The sequence below is a fragment of the Palaemon carinicauda genome, chromosome 2, assembly GCF_036898095.1.
Source record: "Palaemon carinicauda isolate YSFRI2023 chromosome 2, ASM3689809v2, whole genome shotgun sequence".
NCBI lineage: Eukaryota > Metazoa > Arthropoda > Malacostraca > Decapoda > Palaemonidae > Palaemon > Palaemon carinicauda.
This window is the reverse complement of record NC_090726.1, coordinates 120,542,933-120,563,251: the sequence shown is the minus strand read 5'-3', so window position 1 is coordinate 120,563,251 and position 20,319 is coordinate 120,542,933. Positions and strand designations below refer to the sequence as shown.

Sequence of the window (20,319 nt, the reverse complement as noted above, 5' to 3'; positions counted from 1 at the left end):
CAAGCTCCTCCCACCTCCTCGCATACAGCAGAGGAGGTACTTCGAGATCCTAGAGGAGCCTTGTTTAGCTCTTCCTCTTCGCCACTCGCTGGAAGAGCTAACCAGGGGAGTCCCTCTTGAGAGAGACTCCAACCGGCAGCCGAGATTCTCAACCAGGAGAAAGTTGCGAAGTGTGCTATGCAAGCCACTTGTGGCTCGATATCTGGTTGGGGACCTTAGGTATCCTGATACGTTCCGAAGACTTCTCCAAGGAACGTACCAGGAAGCCTATGGAAACCTTCCTGCTCTCAGGTACTCGCACGATCGAGTTTCGTGCCCACCAAGTCTCGAACTTGTGGGCAAATACCATCCTGAAAGGTCGGGATGCAGTAGCTGAGAGATTCCATCAGGAGGTCCCTAGCACCGAGATTAATAGGCTCCGACGTTCCTCCCTAGAGGGATCCCTCCTGTTCGAACCTAAGGATGTGGAACATGCCACTGAGAGGTGGAGGAAGTCTCATCAAGACTCCCTCCTTCATAGGGCTTTAACATCCAAGCCCTATAAGCCTCCAGCACCACAGCAGTCCCGTCCAGTCGAGACCACTATGACAACAACAGCAGTGAAGACCTTGGTGTCTAAGCCCTTTCCTGTCAAAGAAAGGAAAGGCAAAAAGTCCTCAAGGGGAGGCAAAAATCCTAGAGGGAGCAGCCGAGGCCTCAAACGCTAGGGTAGGCAGTCCCCCTGCATTTCCACCAGTTGGGGGATGCCTACAAAGTTGCTCAAACAGGTGGAAGCAACTCGGAGCCGATTTCTGGACAATCTCCGTGATCAGTCTAAGATATCGCGTCCCGTTCATAACATCTCTACCTCCCCTGACGAAGAATCCGGTGTCATTGAACTCCCTTGCCATGGGATCGGCAAGGGGCAAGCCCTTCGGGCAGAAGTCCAGACCCTGTTGAAGAAGGGCGCTCTCCAAGAGGTCCTCGACGGATCCCCAGGCTTCTTCAGTCGACTCTTTCTTGTAAAGAAGGCGTCTGAAGGCTGGAGACCAGTCATCGACATCTCAGCCCTGAACAAGTTTGTCAAACAAACTCCGTTCAGCATGGAGACGGCGGACACGGTCAGACTAGCAGTAAGACCGCAAGACTTCATGTGCACACTGGACCTAAAGGACACGTACTTCCAGATCCCAGTCCATCCGTCTTCAAGGAAGTACTTAAGATTCAACTTAGACAACAGAATGTACCAGTTCAAGGTGCTGTGCTTCGGTCTTTCCACAGCACCACAAGTCTTCTCCTCCGTTATCTGGATGACTGGCCAATCCTAGCAGACTCGGTGGCAGCCCTTCTTCGACACCGAGACAAGCTTTTGGGACTTTGCCAAGATCTAGGGATCATGGTAAATCTCGAGAAGTCTTCACTGCTTCAAACTCAAAGACTGGTATACTTAGGCATGATTATAGACACCACTCTCCAAAAAGCCTTCCCATCAGATGACAGGATAGCAAGGCTGAGGAAGGTCGCAAGACCTTTTCTCAGACGAGAAGAACTTCCAGCCCAATCGTGGTTATGTCTCCTTGGTCACCTTTCATCGCTGGCCCGTCTAGTTCCCAATGGTTGCCTCAGGATGAGATCCCTCCAGTGGTGACTCAAGTCCCGGTGAAATCAAGCGTACGAGTCCCCAGACATCCAGATCCCCATGGGACCTGCGGAACTGACGGTTCTTCAGTGGTGGGTGGCAGACGAGAGCCTACGAAAAGGAGTGTATCTTCTCGTCTTCCCCCGGATTTGATGCTGTTTTTGGATGCTTCAAAAAAAAGGGTGGGGGCCCCACGTGCTGCACCGCACGACCCCAGGCCTCTGGTCAGAGTCAGAAAAGTACCTCCGCATAAATCTCTTAGAGATGAAGGCCGTCTTTCTAGCCCTTCAACAGTTCCAACAGTACCTGGCAAGTCACTCTGTGGTGGTGATGAGCGACAACACCACAGTAGTGGCCTACATCAACAAATGAGGTACTTTTTCAAAGCAACTATCCCGTCTAGCAGTAGAGATACTGAGATGGGCCGAAATCCACTCGATACCACTATCGGCACGCTTCATTCCGGGCAAAAGGAATGTGCTCGCCGACAACCTGAGCAGAGCATCTCATAGTGAGTACCGAGTGGTCTTTGGATCATCTAGTAGCCAGCAAAGTCCTGACTTTGTGGGGTTCTCCGACTGTGGACCTCTTCGCAACGGCATGGAATTTCAGGCTCCCGTTGTACTGTTCCCCAGTCCCAGACCCCAAGGCTCTCGGGCAAGATGCTTTCCAACAACGATGGGACAACATTGACGTTTACGCCTTTTCCCTCTTCTGTCTGATGAGGAGGGTACTCAACAAGACCAGAACATCGGTCAATCTTTCAATGACCCTCATAGCTCGGCTATGGCATCACGCAGAGTGGTTCCGGACCTTCTGCAACTCCTAACGGAGCCACCAAGAGAATTCCCTCCACGACACAATCTACTCAAACAACCACATGCCAACATCTTCCACAAAGCCGTAGGTTCACTACGGCTTCACGCCTGGAGACTATCCAGCATCTCTCTGACAGAGGATTTTCGCAACATTTCCTCAATGCTAGAACTTTCTCTACTCATACGGAGTTATGAACTTACCTGCCCTCAGGCGGAGGTGAGACCTCCCCCATGGAACGTGGTTCGAGTTCTCAGGTCTCTTCAGAGACCTCCCTATGAACCATTACGCCAGGCATCAGATCGCCACCTAACCTGGAAGACGGTGTTCCTGCTAGCTTTGGCCTCGGCCAAGCGAGTCAGCGAACTTCATGGTCTCTCGTATGACATAGCCCATTTTAGGGGATGGGGGGAGGTAACGTTCAGCTTCGTCCCTGAGTTTATTGCTAAACTCAGAATCCAGGGGTAGCGGATCCTCGATTCGACTCCTTCTGGATTTCTAGTCTCCGTACTGTAACAGATGACCCAGACCATCTCTTACTATGGCCAGTAAGGAGCTCGAGGCTGTACCTCAAAAGAACAGCTGCAGCCCGTCCTCGTGTGCCAGCACAGGAAGGACGAAGAGGAGGGTCACCAAGAACACCATCTCTTCATGGATTTACATGGTCATTGACCTGGCACTGAATCCAGACCCTCCTCCGTTACGTCGCCCCAGAGCACATGATATCAGGGGCATAGCTACGTCCCTGGCCTTCAAAAGATATTTTTCAGTGACGCAGGTTCTTCAAGCTGGGGTGTGGAAACGAAAAACAACATTCACATCCCACTACCTGCAAGACGTGACCTACAGGAGACTCAATACGTTCTCTATTGGTCCTGTGGTGGCTGCACAACAGCTAGTTTAAAACCTCAAGCTCTTTATTGGACGAGTAGCAGAAGGTTGAGGGCATTGTTACCTTGTTTTAGTCTGCATGAATGAAAAGGTTTGACTGGCCCTTATTCTTTTCTTCATCATCCCCTCTCTTGGGGAAAGCAGCATCCTGGGTTCTCTGCATAGCTGACCTCAAACCACTGTAGGTAAACCCTGCTCCCTTGTGTTCCTAGTATTAATATTAATACTGTCATGTCCCCATACCCTGACGAGGTGGTTTTGGGAAAGTCCTAGTCTACAAGTTTCCATCTAAAGAACTTAAGAACAACTTTCTAGGACGAGTCACACTTCTTCATACCTTCACACACAGCTTGCGTAGGCCGCTGACCTTGCGTAGCAAGGTTTTAGCGAGGTGCAGGGACTCCTTATTTCTTGAGTGCTTACACATTCAAATAAGGAGTCCCCCGGGCAAAGCCAAAAGTCAGACTGGCTGGGATGTCCACCCTTCCTAATGAGTGAGTGACTTCTATTAAATAGCGTGGTTTATATTCCAGTTACGGAACAAATGACAAAATCTTAGATAATTTGTATTTTTCCTAACTATACAAACCTTAGCTATTTAACCAAACTTGCCCGCCAACCCTATCCCCCTTGAAGTCCTACCTCCAAGCAAAGTGAGCTCAAGCACAGGTGTGTGAGAGGGGGAGGGTAGCAAGCTACCCTCCCCTATCCCCGCTAACTAGCGATGTGGGTAATAAACCCTCGTTAAATTTTAATGGGTCATCATTTCAGTTACGCCGAAAGTAATACCCCTATTAACCCTTTTACCCCCAGGCTCTTTGGAAATTTCCAACCATTAACCCCCAGGGGGTTATTTTTTTCCCAGCACATTTTGCAGTATATATTTTTTAAATTGCTCTAACAGCCTTAATTTTTGTCATAGAGAGGTCAGGTTGGTCTCATTCTCTTGGAAAATGCCTGAATTCTTTCAAAAAAATTTCAAAAATTTAAAAAAAAAAAAAATTTATAGCGTTTTTTTGCAAGGACGTACCTGTACGTCCATGGGGGTAAAGGGATGGGTTTTGTGAAACGTACCAGTACGTCCTTTGGGGGTAAAAGGGTTAAATAGCTAAGTTTTGTATAGTTAGGAAAAATACAAATTATCTATGAATTTGTCATGTATCTGTTTAAGGAAGTTTAGATAACATACTGCGCAAGAGACAACACGTAAGAAGTTGCGTCACACTACTAGAGTAGCGGCGTAGGCCGCGAGTCATGAACGAAAACATAGAACACTTACAATAAGTATAGTTAAGCTGTACTGTAGTAATAATACTGTACATATATTAAAGTAATATACAGCACAGTATCAGTGAGTATTAGGTTACAGTACAATTTTACTAGATAGGAACAAATTTTTTTATACAGAACAGTAAGGGTATGATGAGGACTCGGTAAACTTTACCTTAGCATAATACTGTACTGTAATCTTACTGTGTCCAGTATGTAGTGTACATGTGTGCTGATGTATTGTACACTGTACATATGATTAGACTGTTGTAGAAACCAAATTAAAACAATACTAGGCTGTATTTACTGTGCTAATCATCAGCTCGGGCACCCGCTCATGGCAAGGGCCAGTGACTTTTTAGGTTAGGAGTTAGCCCACCCCAGTGTAGTATTTACATGCGAAAATTCGCTTATCGCACCTTTGTCTGTAACCTAACTATCGCGAATAACTAGGCATGACTGTAGTCTTTTCAGGTCGACCAGAATCAAGATGTCTGAAATAAAGCAGGATCAGAACTGAGATGTTCCAATCCTTACAGTTCTACATGTCTCCCTACTGCGTGTAGGGTATTATTGCAATTACCTCTTAAAAGAAACAATATCAATTTAAGCCATTTCTTTGGGGGAGCTTGCGACTCAACAAAAATACTGTTACAATTAATAAGGCTGACAATTTTGAAAGTAATATGTATTTTCCTAACATACAAATGATTAGTAAACTTTTTTCACACAAACCCTTATTCATTGTATTCCCCCCCTTTAGCCCTCTAGACCATCCCCCCCAAAGAAAGGTCTCGTAACTTATAACAACACCCCACACCAAAATCTTCAAAATTCCATGTGAATGCATATTACATTAGGTAGGCTACATCATTTGACATTTTCCTGATATATAAAAAAGTGTTAGGATTATACGATAAACTATCAGACACAATGGAGATGCAGTACATAAAAAACTGTTAATTAGATTATCACCCTTCTCTTTCATCAATGCTCCAATAACATACATTTACATTACGTCACAGTTATTATTACAGGCAACATTACAGTATTACAGGCATACACAGTCATGAAACTGTGCAGGAAAAAGAAAACTGACATTCATTGTAGTCCAAAATCAATTTTAAAGAATACTAAACTTATTGATTTTGAACTATTGTTGGAGGGAGTGTTGCCATATAGTAATTTTCATCTATATCCATGCCAGTCAAATAGTTTTACAGGAGGTTGGAGGCCAGTGCTGGATGTCAGTGCTCTCAACGTATTTGTTGTAAAAACAAAGTTTACGATGGAGACCACCAAATTTGTTTTGGCAGCAGTCAGAGAGGGCGACTGGAAGGTCTCTCTCGACTTGCAGGATGCGTACTTCCACATTCCGATACATCCAGACTCTCAACCTTATCTGAGGTTTGTGTACAGGAATGTGGTGTATCAGTTCCGAGCACTGTGCTTCGGCCTCAGCCCTGCTCCTCTTGCTTTTACGAGGCTCATGAGAAATGTAGCAAAGTTCCTACATTTGTCGGGGATCAGAGCCTCCCTGTACTTGGACGACTGGTTACTCAGAGCGTCGTCCCGTCATCGCTGTCTGCAGGACCTACAGTGGACTTTGGACCTTGCGAAGGAGTTGGGCCTCTTGGTGAACATGGAGAAGTCACAGCTGACTCCCTCCCAAACGATTCTCTATTTGGGGATGGAGATACAGAGTCTAGTTTTTCGGGCTTTTCCGTCTGCCAACAGGATCGAGCAGGCTTTGCTCAAAGTCCGTCTCGTGCTAGAGAAAAACCGTTGCTCTGTGAGAAGCTGGATGAGCCTCCTAGGGACGCTTTCATCTCTGGAACAGTTTATCTCTCTAGGGAGACTTCACCTACGCCCTCTCCAGTTCCACCTAGACTTCCATTGGAACAAGGAGAAAACTTTGGAGGCGGTCTTGATTCCGATCTCCGATCCAGTCAAGACTTGCCTAGCTTGGTGGGACAGCAATATAAGACTTCGGGAAGGTCTGTCTCTGGCAGTCAAGAACCCAAACCATGTGTTATTTTCAGACGCGTCGGATTTGGGTTGGGGGGCTACTCTGGACAGTCTGGAATGCTCGGGTCTTTGGGCCGCAGACCAGAGGAGCCTTCACATCAACTGCAAGGAGCTGTTAGCAGTCCATTTAGCACTGAGGAGTTTCGAGAGTCTGCTTCGAAACAAGGTGGTAGAAGTGAATGCAGACAATACCACGGCCTTGGCTTACATCTCGAAGCAAGGAGGCACTCACTCCCACGCTTTTTTCGTCATCGCAAGGGACCTCCTCATTTGGTCAAAAGATCGAAACATCTCGCTTTTGACGAGGTTCGTCCAAGGGAAGTTGAACGTCTTGGCGGACTGTCTCAGTCGAAGAGGTCAGGTGATCCCTACGGAGTGGACGCTCCACAAGGATGTGTGCAAGAGTCTTTGGATGACTTGGGGTCAACCCACCATCGATCTCTTTGCGACCTCGCTGACAAAAAGGCTCCCGACTTATTGCTCTCCAGTCCCAGATCCAGAGGCGTCCCACATAGATGCCTTTCTGTTGGACTGGTCTCACCTGGACGTTTACGCCTTTCCACCTTTCAAGATCCTCAACAAGGTGTTGCAGAAGTTCGCCTCTCACGAAGGGACCAGGTTGACGTTGGTGGCTCCCCTCTGGCCCGCGAGAGAGTGGTTCACAGAGGTACTTCTATGGCTGGTAGACGTTCCAAGGAGTCTGCCTTTGCGGATGGATCTCTTACGACAGCCTCATGTAAAGAGACTTCATCAAAGCCTCCCCGCGCTTCGTCTGACTGCCTTCAGACTATCGAAAGACTCTCAAGAGCTCGAGGATTTTCGAAGGAGGCAGCTAGAGCGATCGCGAGGGCTAGAAGATCCTCTACCATCAAGATCTACCAGTCGAAGTGGGAGGTATTTAGAGAGTGGTGCAAGTCCTCCTCTATTTCCTCCTCCAGTACCTCTGTAGCGCAGATTGCGGATTTTCTGCTATATCTGAGAAACGGTCGCTCCCTCTCTGCATCCACCATTAAAGGCTACAGAAGCATGTTAGCTTCTGTTTTCAGGCATAGAGGCTTGGATCTTTCGAATAACAAAGATCTCCAAGACCTCCTTAAGTCTTTCGAGACCTCTAAGGAGCGTCGTATTTCAACTCCTGCTTGGAACTTGGACGTGGTCCTACAGTTCCTAATGTCAGACAGGTTTGAGCCTTTAAATTCAGCCTCCCTGAAGGATCTTACCCTCAAGACACTTTTTTTGGTGAGCTTGGCTTCGGCTAAAAGGGTCAGTGAGATCCATGCTTTTAGGAAGAACATCGGCTTCTCAACAAATAAAGCAATATGTTCTCTTCAACTTGGTTTTTTGGCCAAGAATGAACTTCCGTCTCGTCCTTGGCCTAAATCTTTTGAAATACCTAGTCTTTCTGAGATCGTAGGTAATGAAGTTGAAAGAGTGCTGTGCCCCGTTAGAGCTCTTAAGTTTTACTTATCTAGAACTAAACCGATACGAGGTTGTTCAGAGGCTTTATGGTGCTCCGTTAAAAAGCCCTCTTTGCCCATGTCTAAGAATGCGTTATCTTACTTTATTAGACTTTTAATCCGGGAGGCACATTCTCATTTAAGTGAGAAGGATCGTAGTTTGCTTAAGGTCAAGGCTCACGAAGTTAGAGCGATAGCGACTTCGGTGGCATTTAAGCAAAATAGATCCTTTCAAAGTATTATGGACGCGACCTTTTGGAGGAGCAAGTCGGTGTTCGCTTCATTTTACTTGGAAGACGTCCAGACTCTTTATGAGGACTGCTACACACTGGGTCCATTCGTAGCAGCGAGTGCAGTAGTGAGTGAGGGTTCTACCACTACATTCCCTTAATCCCAATATCCTTTTAATCTACTCTTGAGATTTTTAATCTTGTTTTGGGTTGTACGGAAGACTAAGAAGTCTTTCGCAATCTTTTTGATTTGGCGGGTGGTCAAAATGTTGTTTCTTGAGAGCGCCCAGATTAAGGGTATTGATGAGGTCCTGTTATAGGGGTGTTCGCCCTGGATATAGCAGCTCCTGGGAGTCTTTCAGCATCCTGAGAGGATGGCTGGGCTTCGTGAGGAAAGCGGACTAATGAGGCACAGTAATCATCAGAGTCTGCTTCCTTACCAGGTACCTATACTTAAGTTTGTTTTTATGAAATATTTGTCAAAAACTCTTGAGCATATACGCCTTTATTGTTTTGTTACTGGTCTCTACCCACCACCATGGGTGTGAATCAGCTATTTATATATTCACCGGCTAAGTTTAATATTTAAAAATGATATTTTCATTATAAAATAAATTTTTTAATATACTTACCCGGTGAATATATAATATTAAAGGCCCTCCCTTCCTTCACGATAGAGACCCTACGGACTGAGAAGAACTGGTTTGGTTGAGAAGTATATGCGGTATCTGGCTGATAGTCGGCGCTGGTGGGCACACCCGCAACCTTCATGGCGATCGCTCGCGAGTTTTTTGGAATCTGTCGGGCCGTCGGAGACGTCAGCTATTTATATATTCACCGGGTAAGTATATTCAAAAATTTATTTTATAATGAAAATATCGTTTTCTTCCTCGCTGGAATTTTCTTTGCTCATTCAAAGCTACGAACTTACCTGCCCTCAGTCGGAAGTGAGACCTCCTCCATGGAACGTGGTTCGGGTTCTCAGGGCTCTTAAGAGACCTCCGTTCGAACCATTACGCCAGGCTTCTGATCGTCACCTGACTTGGAAGACGGTGTTTCTGCTCGCTCTGGCTTCGGCCAAGCGTGTCAGTGAACTTCATGGTCTCTCGTACGACGTTGCCCATTCAAGGGGATGGGGGGAGGTAACGTTCAGGTTCGTTCCTGAGTTTGTTGCTAAGACTCAAAATCCTGGAGTTCCGGACTCACGGTTCGACTCCAGGATTTCGAGTCTTCGTTCTGTAACAGATGACCCAGACCATCTCCTACTATGCCCAGTAAGGAGTCTGAGGCGTTATCTTAAAAGAACAGCTGCAGTTCGTCCTCGCGTCCAAGCCCTGTTTGTGAGCACAGGAAGGAGGGTCACCAAGAATACCATCTCAACTTGGATTCGAAGGGTCATCCATCATGCCCTGAATCCAGACCCTCCTCCGTCATGTCGCCCTAGAGCACACGATGTCAGAGGCATCGCAAAGTCCCTGGCATTCAAGAGAAACTTCTCTGTGACGCAGGTGCTACAAGCTGGGGTCTGGAAGCGTCAAACGACCTTCACAGCCCACTACCTGCAGGACGTGACCCACAGGAACCTCGATACGTTCTCTATCGGCCCTGTGGTGGCTGCACAATAGCTGGTCTAACCTCAGGCTCCTTAATGGACAGGTAGCAGAAGGTTGAGGGCATTGTTACCCGGTTTTAGACTGCATGAATGAAAAAGTATGTCTGGCCCTTACTCTTTTCTTCATCCTCCCCTCTCTTGGGGAAAGCAGCATTCTGGGTTCTCTGCATAGCTGACCTCAAACCACTGCAAGTGAACCATGCTTCCTTGTGTTCCTAGTATTGATATAATACTATCGCGTCCCCCATACCCTGACGAGGTGGTATTGGGAACGTCCTAACCTAGAATTCCATCTAAAGGACTTCAGGTCAACTTCCTAGAACGAGTCACACTTCATTCCTTCACACACAAGCTTATGTAGGCCGCACGTTCCTTGCGGAGCAAGGAATTTGCGAGGTGCAGGGACTCCTTTTCTCGAGTGCTGCTCACTCAGATTCTGAGTCCCCGGGCAAAAGCCAAAGCCAGTAAGGCTGGGACTCTCCACCCTACCTAAGGGTTAAGTCACCCCATGTAAATAGCGTGGTTTGTATTTCGGTTACGGAACAAATGACAAATTCGGAGATAATTTGTATTTTTCTTAACCATACAAACCTTAGCTATTTACACATATTTGCCCGCCAGCCCTGTCCCCCGTGAAGTCTTATCTCTAAGCGAAGTGAATCAGTTCACCGGTGTGTGAGGGGGGAGGGGTAGCCCTACCCCCTCGCTAACTAGCGAGAGGGTAGTTAACCCTCGTTAAAAATCTAATGGATCGTCATTTCAGCTACGCTTAAAGTAATACCCCATTTAAATAGCTAAGGTTTGTATGGTTAGGAAAAATACAAATTATATTTGAATTTTTCATACTGTATCTAATTTTCTAAGCCTAAATACACATAGCCAGCAATATTTATTGATACAGTGTAGACCTGAAGAGGAATGTTGGTAGTATGGCATGCATACTGATTTTGTGTACTGTACCCGGTTTACTATGCAATAGTTTTGAATGGTGATGCGGTAAATTTACGAACCCTCCAAAATCTTTTCGGTTACAATGGGTTCAAGTGTCAATTCTTTATTTGTAAAGTTCATTGATATAGAGAAAAAGGAGCAATTGTACTAAATAACTTACAACCATAACAAGAAAAATATACTTTTATATAAATAAAACTGTGGTTAAACTATACTTTACATTACTCTTACTGATACTCAACTTTTCAAACTATTCCCTATCTTGGTTAGTTAGCTAACTGTCTTCACTCTTCGTTCACACATCTTTCCTATCAGCAAATAAAAAATGCTTAATTTCCTGTTCTGATTTTGGTTTTTTAAACATTACGCTGTATTTGGCATTTTCTAAATAATTTTTACATTTTGACTCATTCTTTGCCAATTTCTAACTCTAACTTTCATGTTTTGACTTACGTTCATCGGTGATTGTTAATACAGATTCTACAATATTATTTAGTCACTTTTTGTGCTAAATTTCACGTTTGATTTGTTCTTTTTAACATTATGCTCTACAGTATTGGGCAGTTTCTAACACAAGATTTCAAGTGTTGAACACGTTGTGTGGCTATTTTACGGGTACGAAATTTTATGTCAGATTTCGGGTTTACACGTTACCTGAAATTTGCGAATACCCAACACGTGTATAACCAAAGTAGTGTGTACCAATGATCTGAATAACTACTAGTCATCACCTCACTTATAAGTAATGATTTAATATAAGCAAATAAAAGGTTTATCTGTTATTTGGACACTTTGAAAAACTGTTTTTGTTGAATTAACAGAAAAATTTATTTCATTGGAATTTTCCCTTGCCAAGACTTCTCAGTATAGTAATTTGTTAAGAATGATTTCTTCTGTTAAGTTGTTGAATATTTTAGTTCATCACATTTTGTTTTGATAACGTTGTTATTATCACCATGCACTATTCTATTTCCTTTGTTACTATTTCAGGATGCTATGAATAGAATTCGAGGGCATCTTACTAAGTCTCGCATCATGCAAGATCAGCTCAGGGCATACGAGGCACGAGACAGGAATATTGCTGAAAACAACTACACTAAAGTCAACTCCTGGTCTATGATCAACATTTCTGTTATGATTATTACTGGTATTATTCAGGTAATGTCATTTTAACTAATTGTTATCATTTTAGAGTACAGTGAACCCTCGTTTATCGCGGTACAGTGAACCCTCGTTTATCGCGGTAGATAGGTTCCAGACCCGACCGCGATAGGTGAAAATCCGCGAATTAGTGACACCATATTTACCTATTTATTTAACATGTATATTCGGACTTTTAAAATCTTCCCTTGTACATAGTACTGTTAACAAACTACCCTTTAATGTACAGAACACTTAATGCATGTACTACAGTACCCTAAACTAAAACAGGCCCAAATATTAAAGGCGATTTTATATCATGTGTTTCCTAAACACGCCAAAAAGCACGATAAAAAATGGCAACCAATGTTTTGTTTACGTTTATCTCTGATCATAATGAAGAAACAAACGCATTTACACATCTGCGTATAGGTTAGTTTTTGCATCGATTATATTGATTATTCAGTACAGTATGTTGATTTTGTTATTACCTACCAATGTTTTACTTAATTTTTTTTAGGACTTCCAAATGAAATGTTTTTCTCTATGACGCTGCCTGAAACGACGGCGTCATAAAGTACGCTCAGTAAACAAACGAAGGCATTTAACGTGCATGATGAAAGTGATAAATAATGATATTACAGTAAAAGCTTTTAGAAAATATGTTATTACAAATATTATTTACCGTATCTATATAAAATCATACATACGTAGCAAAGCAAGAAAACAATTTATGAGAGAGAGAGAGAGAGAGAGAGAGAGAGAGAGAGAGAGTTGTTTTACGTACGTAAATGTAAATTTTAAACAAAAAAAATACCCCATTTCATATAAAATAGGTTATTACAAATATTTTACTTTATCATATTACAGTAGTCTGTATAATACTGTAAAGTTCAGTACAGTATGTTGTTGTTATAGTCGTGGCGATGAAAATCTCACGAAACAAAAACACGGCATTCCATTACAACAGCTGATTCATTCTCTCTCTCTCTCTCTCTCTCTCTCTCTCTCTCTCTCTCTCTCTCTCTCTGTGTTATACAATACTTACATATAGATGAAGAAACTAAAATTAGTTTTCTTAGTGTCAATTAAATACGAAACGAAAAAATTATGCCGAGTTTACATCCATTTCAATCGTTGCTAAAAATACGGCATCCGATTTCATCATCAAACCACTATTTTTTGGGAAACATAATTTTATTCTAGAAAATTGCTACAGTACTCTTTAAATAGTTAATTGCACATTAAGAAAGCGTGTACTTTTGTTTTTAAATTTCGGGTGTGTTTTAAAAATCGAGTATTGTTGACTTCTTTTTGTTTTACTTTTGGCTGTGATTAGATCAGCTGACGTCCAGCTGCCGCTCTTGAGAGTGTACGAATACACTAACAAAGTATCGTTTATACTATTTCATAACTTATTCAAACCGTCTACAGTATACAGTTGATATTACATAAGCACCAATGTGTTATAACCTATAAAATCTTTTTGTTTGTTACATTTAAAACAACACACACACACTCACTCTCTCTCTCTCTCTCTCTCTCTCTCTCTCTCTCTGTGGGCTACTTTTCACTACCTCCCATTCCTTACCTCTCTCTATCTCTCTAACAAATGATATCTTTGTTGCTCCTCAAAGTTTCATTTATATTGAAAATCAATCATGATTCAATTTTCCTTACTTTCTCCAATCTCGCACCATCGGTCACATCGCGGTATTTTCGAAATTTCCGGAAAATCCGCGATTTTTGTATATACATGCGTTATGAAAAAAATCCGCGATGGTCGAACCGCGAAGTAGGGAGGGCTCACTGATAGGTTCCAGACCCGGCCGCGATAGGTGAAAATCCGCGAAGTAGTGACATCATATTTACCTATTTATTTAACATGTATATTCGAACTTTTAAAACCTTCCCTTGTACGTAGTACTGTTAACAAACTACCCTTTAATGTACAGAACACTTAATGCATGTACTACAGCACCCTAAACTAAAACAGACACAAATATTAAAGGCGATTTTATATCGTGCGTTTCCTAAACACCTAAAAAGCACGATAAAAAATGGCAACCAATGTTTTGTTTACGTTTATCTCTGATCATAATGAAGAAACAAACGCATTTACACATCTGTGTATAGGTTAGTTTTTGCATCGATTATATTGATTATTCAGTACAGTATGTTGATTTTGTTATTACCTACCAATGTTTTACTTAATTTTTCTTAGGACTTCCAAATGAAATGTTTTTCTTTATGACGCCGCCTGAAACGACGGCGTCATAAAGTACTGTACGCTCAGTAAACAACCACGCTCGGAACAAACAAGGCATTTAACGCGCATGATGAAAGTGATAAATAATGATACAGTATTTACAGTAAAAGCATTTACAAAATATGTTACCTTACAAATATAATTTACTGTATCTATATAAAATCATACAGTACTGTACAGTACATATTGTACGTAGCAAAGCAGGAAAACAATTTACGAGAGAGAGAGAGAGAGAGAGAGAGAGAGAGAGATTGTTTTACGTATGTACAGTACTGTAAATGTAAATTTTAAACAAAAAAAATCAATTTATGAGAGAGAGAGAGAGAGAGAGAGAGAGAGAGAGAGAGCGCCTTACCTTATTGCCTTATTTTTTGTTTGGGTTCCCCCAGGTCCCTCAGTGTGAGGCACCTCGTATATCCACCAGAGAGTTGCTAATACATCTTCCGGTGTATTTTGCATCTTCCAGTCTTGGATGGTCTGGGGATGCATCTTAGGTACTTATCGAGCTGATTTTTAAACGCATCTACGCTCAGCCTCCTGATATGTTTCTTAGATGAGCTGGCAGCACATTAAATAGTCGCTGCATTATCGATGCTGGTGCGTAGTGGATTAATGTCCTGTGCGCCTTTCTCAGTTTACCTGGAATGCTTTTTGGCACTATTAATCTACCTCGCTTGCTCTTTCTGATACTTTAAGCTCCATGATGTTTTCAGCAATTCCTTCTATTTGCTTCCATGCTTGTATTATCATGTAGCGTTCTCTTCTCCTTTCTAGACTGTATAGTTTTAAAAATTGCAGTCTTTCCCAGTAATCAAGGTCCTTAACTTCTTCTATTCTAGCAGTATAGGACCTTTGTACACTCTCTATTTGCGCAATATCCTTTTGGTAGTGTGGGTACCATATCACATTGCAGTACTCGAGTGTACTACGCACATAAGTTTTGTAAAGCATAATCATGTGTTCAGCTTTTCTTGTTTTAAAGTGTCTGAATAACATTCCCATTTTTGCTTTACATTTAGCCAACAGTGTTGCTATTTGGTCGTTGCATAACATATTCCTATTTAAAATTACACCAAGGTCTTTAATTGCTTCCTTGTTTGTGATTGTCCTCATTATTAGGTCCCTTGTATGCATACACCATTCCTTCTCTGTTTCCATAATTTATTGATTCGAATTTATCGGAGTTAAATACCATCCTATTCATCTCCGCCCATTCATATATTTTGTTTAGATCTCTTTGTAGTGAGTTCCTATCTTCATCACAAGTAATTTCTCTACTTATTCTTGTGTCATCGGCGAAACTTCTCACTACGGAGTTTTCAACATCACAGTCTATGTCTGAGATCATAATAACAAATAGCAGTGCAGCTAATACCGTACCTTGGGGCACACCAGATATTACCTGGGCTTCATCTGATTTCTCATCATTTGCAACCACTATCTGTTTTCTGTTTTGCAGGAATTCTTTTACCCATTTTCCTATCTTTCCCACAATATTATGCTTTCTCATTTTTTTCTCCAATATGTTATGGTCTACCTTGTCAAAGGCTTTTGCAAAATCTAGATAGATCACATCTGTGTCTTTTTCATTTATCATATTATTGTATATGTTTTCATAGTGAGCTATCAGTTGGGTCTGTGTACTTTTTCCAGGTACGAAACCGTGTTGACCCATATTAAACAAATTATTTTTGACCAAATGGTTCATTATTTTCTTTTTTATTACCCTCTCATACACTTTCATAATATGTGATGTTAGACTAACAGGTCTATAATTGCTTGCCTCTAGTCTTGATCCACTTTTGAAGATAGGGGTTATATAAGCTAATTTATGTTTAACATATATCTCGCTCATATCTATACTCTGTCTTAGCAGTATTGCAAGTGGCTTCGCGATAGTGTTTGCAGTTTTTTTTAACAAAATCGCTGGAACTCCATCTGGTCCGGCTGCCCGATCCATTTTTAATTTCGTTTATAGCCGTGAACAATATCTACTTCATTAATATCTATATCCGTTAGATATTCAACATTTTCTTCTCTCATTTCTGTTTCATTATTCTCATTCGCAATTCTTGGCGTGAACTCACTCTCATATTTTTCTGCTAATATGTTGCATATTTCCTTTTTTTCATTCGTTAGCCGTCCTTCAATTCTTAGAGGGCCTATTTCTATTCTCCTTTTATTCATCTTTTTTGCATAGGAGTAAAGTACTTTGGGGTTTCTTTTTATATTTTGAAGTGTCCTTTCTTCTAAGTCCCTTTTTTCATTTTCTTTCGACTGTATAATCTTTTGTTCTGCATTTTCTATCTTACATTTTATTTCCCTCATTTTCCACACATTTTTTTTCTTTTGCAAGATTTTTCTTCCACTTTTTAATTTTCTGAAATAAGATCCTTCTGTCTCTTGGTATGCACGTCTTTTGTTTATTGTTTTTTTTCGGTACATATTTTTCAACAATTTTCTCCAGTATTTTGTACAGTATATCCGTATTTACCTGTATATTATCACTTATAAATACATTTTTCCATTCTTTATTCAGTTCTTCATTTATTTCTGACCATTTTATATTCTTACTGTAAAAGTTATATTTTCCATATCCTTCCCAAAGTTTTGTGCTTTTATTAATTCTGTGATCACTTGCTTTGGAATGAACTATCAATTCTATGACATTGTGGTCTGAAATTCCCGTGTTATACACTATTATTTCTTTAACATAATTCACCTCATTCACAAATACTAGATCTAGGACATTTTCCTTTCTTGTTGGAATGTGGTTTATTTGTTGCATATTATGTTCTAATAGCATATCTTGAAGCTTTTCAAATTGCCTCTTATCTTCTGCGCTACTATTACTATCTTTTTTATATGTATACATACAACCACTTTCTTCTATCCGTTCTTTCCAATCCACGAAAGGAAAGTTAAAATCTCCGGATAGGAGTATATTCCAGTCTTTATGGTTTCTACATATATCATCTATTTTTTCTATTATTATGTCAAACTCCTTAGTGTTTGGGGGTCTGGTAAACTACAATATTCATTAGTTTTTCAAATTCAAATTCTACCGCAATCAATTCACATTCTGTGTTGCTGTATTTTTTCACATACTTTTCCTTGATTTATGTCTCTTCCATATATTGCGGTTCCCCCTTGATTCCTATTTTTTCTGTCTGATCTATAAGTTTGGAAACCCTTTATCTGGTCATCACTGCCAGTCTCTTGGGAATACCATGTTTCACTTATATTTAATATATCTATTTTTTCAATTTGGGTTAGTTCTTTCTAAGAACTCTATTTTCCTTTTAGAGTTACTCGTGACTAAACCCTGTGCATTCATTACTATTATGGTTTGTGTTTCATCCCCATTATTTAATATTGGTAATAATATGGATTCTCCCATGCTTCCTTCCTGTTCTGATATGATGTTCTTTTCTTCATTTCCCGGAATTCTGCCATTAAAAAATCCAACTTTTCTATTATATTTGCTCTTTCGCCTTCATATTTATTTGTGTGTGTATACCTGCAAGAGAGAGAGAGAGAGAGAGAGAGAGAGAGAGAGAGAGAGAGAGAGAGAGAGAGAGAGAGAGAGAGAGAGAGATTGTTTTACGTACGTAAATGTAAATTTTAAACAAAAAAAATATGATAGGTTACAACATGTAGACTTTATAAACCTTCCCTTTAACTTAATGCATACAGTACTAAACTATAAAACAGGCACAAATGTTAAAATGTTAGAATATTAAAGTAAAAAATAAAGATTGTTACTGTACTCACCACGAAAGAAGTTGAAGAAAAACTTGAATGATGATGGCGATGAATTTGCTGCACAGTAGAAATGATGATGATGAAGCTGATGATGTGTTCTACTGTGCAGCCAATGATAATATTTTACGTCTCTTCAGACGGAGGTGTCTTTTCCTGGGACACCTCTTCAACTTCTTCAATTTCTTCCGAAGGCGTAGTAGCAGTAGGAACTGGCCTCTTTTTTGCGAGGCTGGAAGAACATTGTGATCGGAAGTTGTTGCCCGCTGCTTCTTTTTTCGATCTAAGAGCATCTTGTAGGGAGTCATGATGTCATCGACCTTGTTGGAGAATTGCATAGACCCGAACCATATCCACGTCCCACTCTTGCAACATTTCTTTCAACTCCTTCGCATGGTTGCAGGCCTTGGCAAGCCGTTCTAATGTTAAGCCCGTTTCTTCAACATTTTCTTGGGTCTCTTCCTGGGTTTCACTCTCTTCTTCGCTTGCCGATTCCGTCAGGTCTTCGAGGTCTGCGTCAGTTAAGGGCTGGGAATGGCAGTCCAACAACTCGTCGACGTCTTCAGTCGTCATGTCGCCAAACCCGTCACCTCCAATTATGGCAGCCAACTGCACAGATTTGCGTATTGCAGAGTGTTGGATTTCAGCAGGTGTAAATCCCTCGTCGTCGTAAACAATCTGGGGCCACAACTTCTTCCAGCTCGCATTCACGGTTGCAGGTTTCATCTCTTGCAGTGCCTTCTGAATATTCTGCAGGCACGTGGCTATGGTGTACTGCCGCTAGTATGCCTTCAAGTTAAAATCTTCATCCTCATTATCTTGGGCAGCATCCACACACGCAACGAGGTCCGCCAAGGTATTCTTCGTGTAGAGGGCCTTGAACGCCCTGATAACCCCCTGGTCCATCGGTTGAATTAATGACGTGGTGTTGGGTGGCAGGAACTCAACCTGAATGCCCTCATGCGACAGATCAGTTGCGTGTCCACCAGCGTTATCCATAAGGAGAAGGATCTTGAATGGCAAGCCCTTCTCTACGAGATATTTGCTGACTTGCGGGATGAAACACTGGTGGAACCAGTTGGAGGTCAGCATCTTTGTAATCCATGCTTTTGGATTATGCATCCAGTACACGGGAAGGAGATTCTTATTCTTATTTTTCAAAGCGCGAGGATTTTTCGACATATAAATAATCCCCGGCTTTAGCAAAAATCCAGCAGCATTGCCACACATCACGAGGGTAACGCGATCCTTGAATGCTTTAAAGCCAGAGGCTTTGGCTTCCTCTTTGAACAGAAAAGTTCGCGACGGCATTCTCTTCCAAAACAAGCCGGTCTCATCCATATTAAACACTTGTTCCGGCTTGTATCCATCTTCGGCGATAATATTCTTGAATGTCTGGTTCACGTAAGTTTCAGCAGCGGCAGTGTCAGCCGAAGCAGCCTCGCCATGCAGGGAAACCCTTTTCAGGGCGAAGCGTTTCTGAAACTTCGTGAACCATCCTTTGCTGGCGGAAAAACGTTGTTTCTGAGGCTGGGAATCAGTGGATGTCCCTGGTTGAGGTTCATCTGCATCATCATCTTCTTCAGTATGGTTGCCGTCGTCGTCTTGAGGTTCCTTTGCAGCAAAATTCTCATACAAGCTCAAAGCCTTTGTTCGGATGGTGTTCGTATCCAAGGCTATGTTCTTCTTCCGGCAGTCGGCAATCCACACAGCTAAAGCACCTTCCATGCGTACGATCGTTTTATTACGCGTTGTAACGACTCGCTTCGCTGATCTGCTAAAGGTGATTGCAGCCGTCTTTCTAATGTTCGCCTTGTCCTTCTTGATATAGCAAATGTATAGATATCTAATATTATGCCGTATATTATTTACATTACGTACAGTTATGAACATTACATTTGCTTTATTATTATTTCGTAGAAGAATGATATTTATTTCCATTTATCTTTTCCCATTACATATATTGTAAGACCACTTTATCATTATGCATCGTGGCAACAATGTAATTAGATGTGTCAACACTGCTTTTCTTTCCGCCATGTGCATATAATAGTCAGTCATTGTTCAGTGGTCACTGTATCGACAAGCATGGGCCTGCTTCCCGCTGCTTGTCACATTTATGTCCGTTTATCTTCATTATACAAGATTTTAAAGAACCTACTATTTTAAATTGTCACCCTCCATTACATTTATTACATGGATGTATGTGGCAGTATCACACACATGGTGCAGTGAGTAACCGGACGTTATGGATTCCAAGTAGACGACCGCCATTG

The 20,319-nt window shown here is 41.9% G+C and overlaps 1 protein-coding gene across 1 annotated transcript in view; it reads left to right on the top strand.

Annotated features, from left to right (window-relative positions):
* The window catches only part of LOC137626682 (transmembrane emp24 domain-containing protein 1-like), a 204,999-nt gene that overhangs the window by 157,701 nt on the left and 26,979 nt on the right, over positions 1-20,319 (top strand). The window contains exon 4 of the mRNA XM_068357698.1: positions 11,863-12,030. Within this exon, the coding sequence (XP_068213799.1) occupies positions 11,863-12,030 (168 nt within the window). The remainder of the gene's footprint in view (positions 1-11,862; positions 12,031-20,319) is intronic.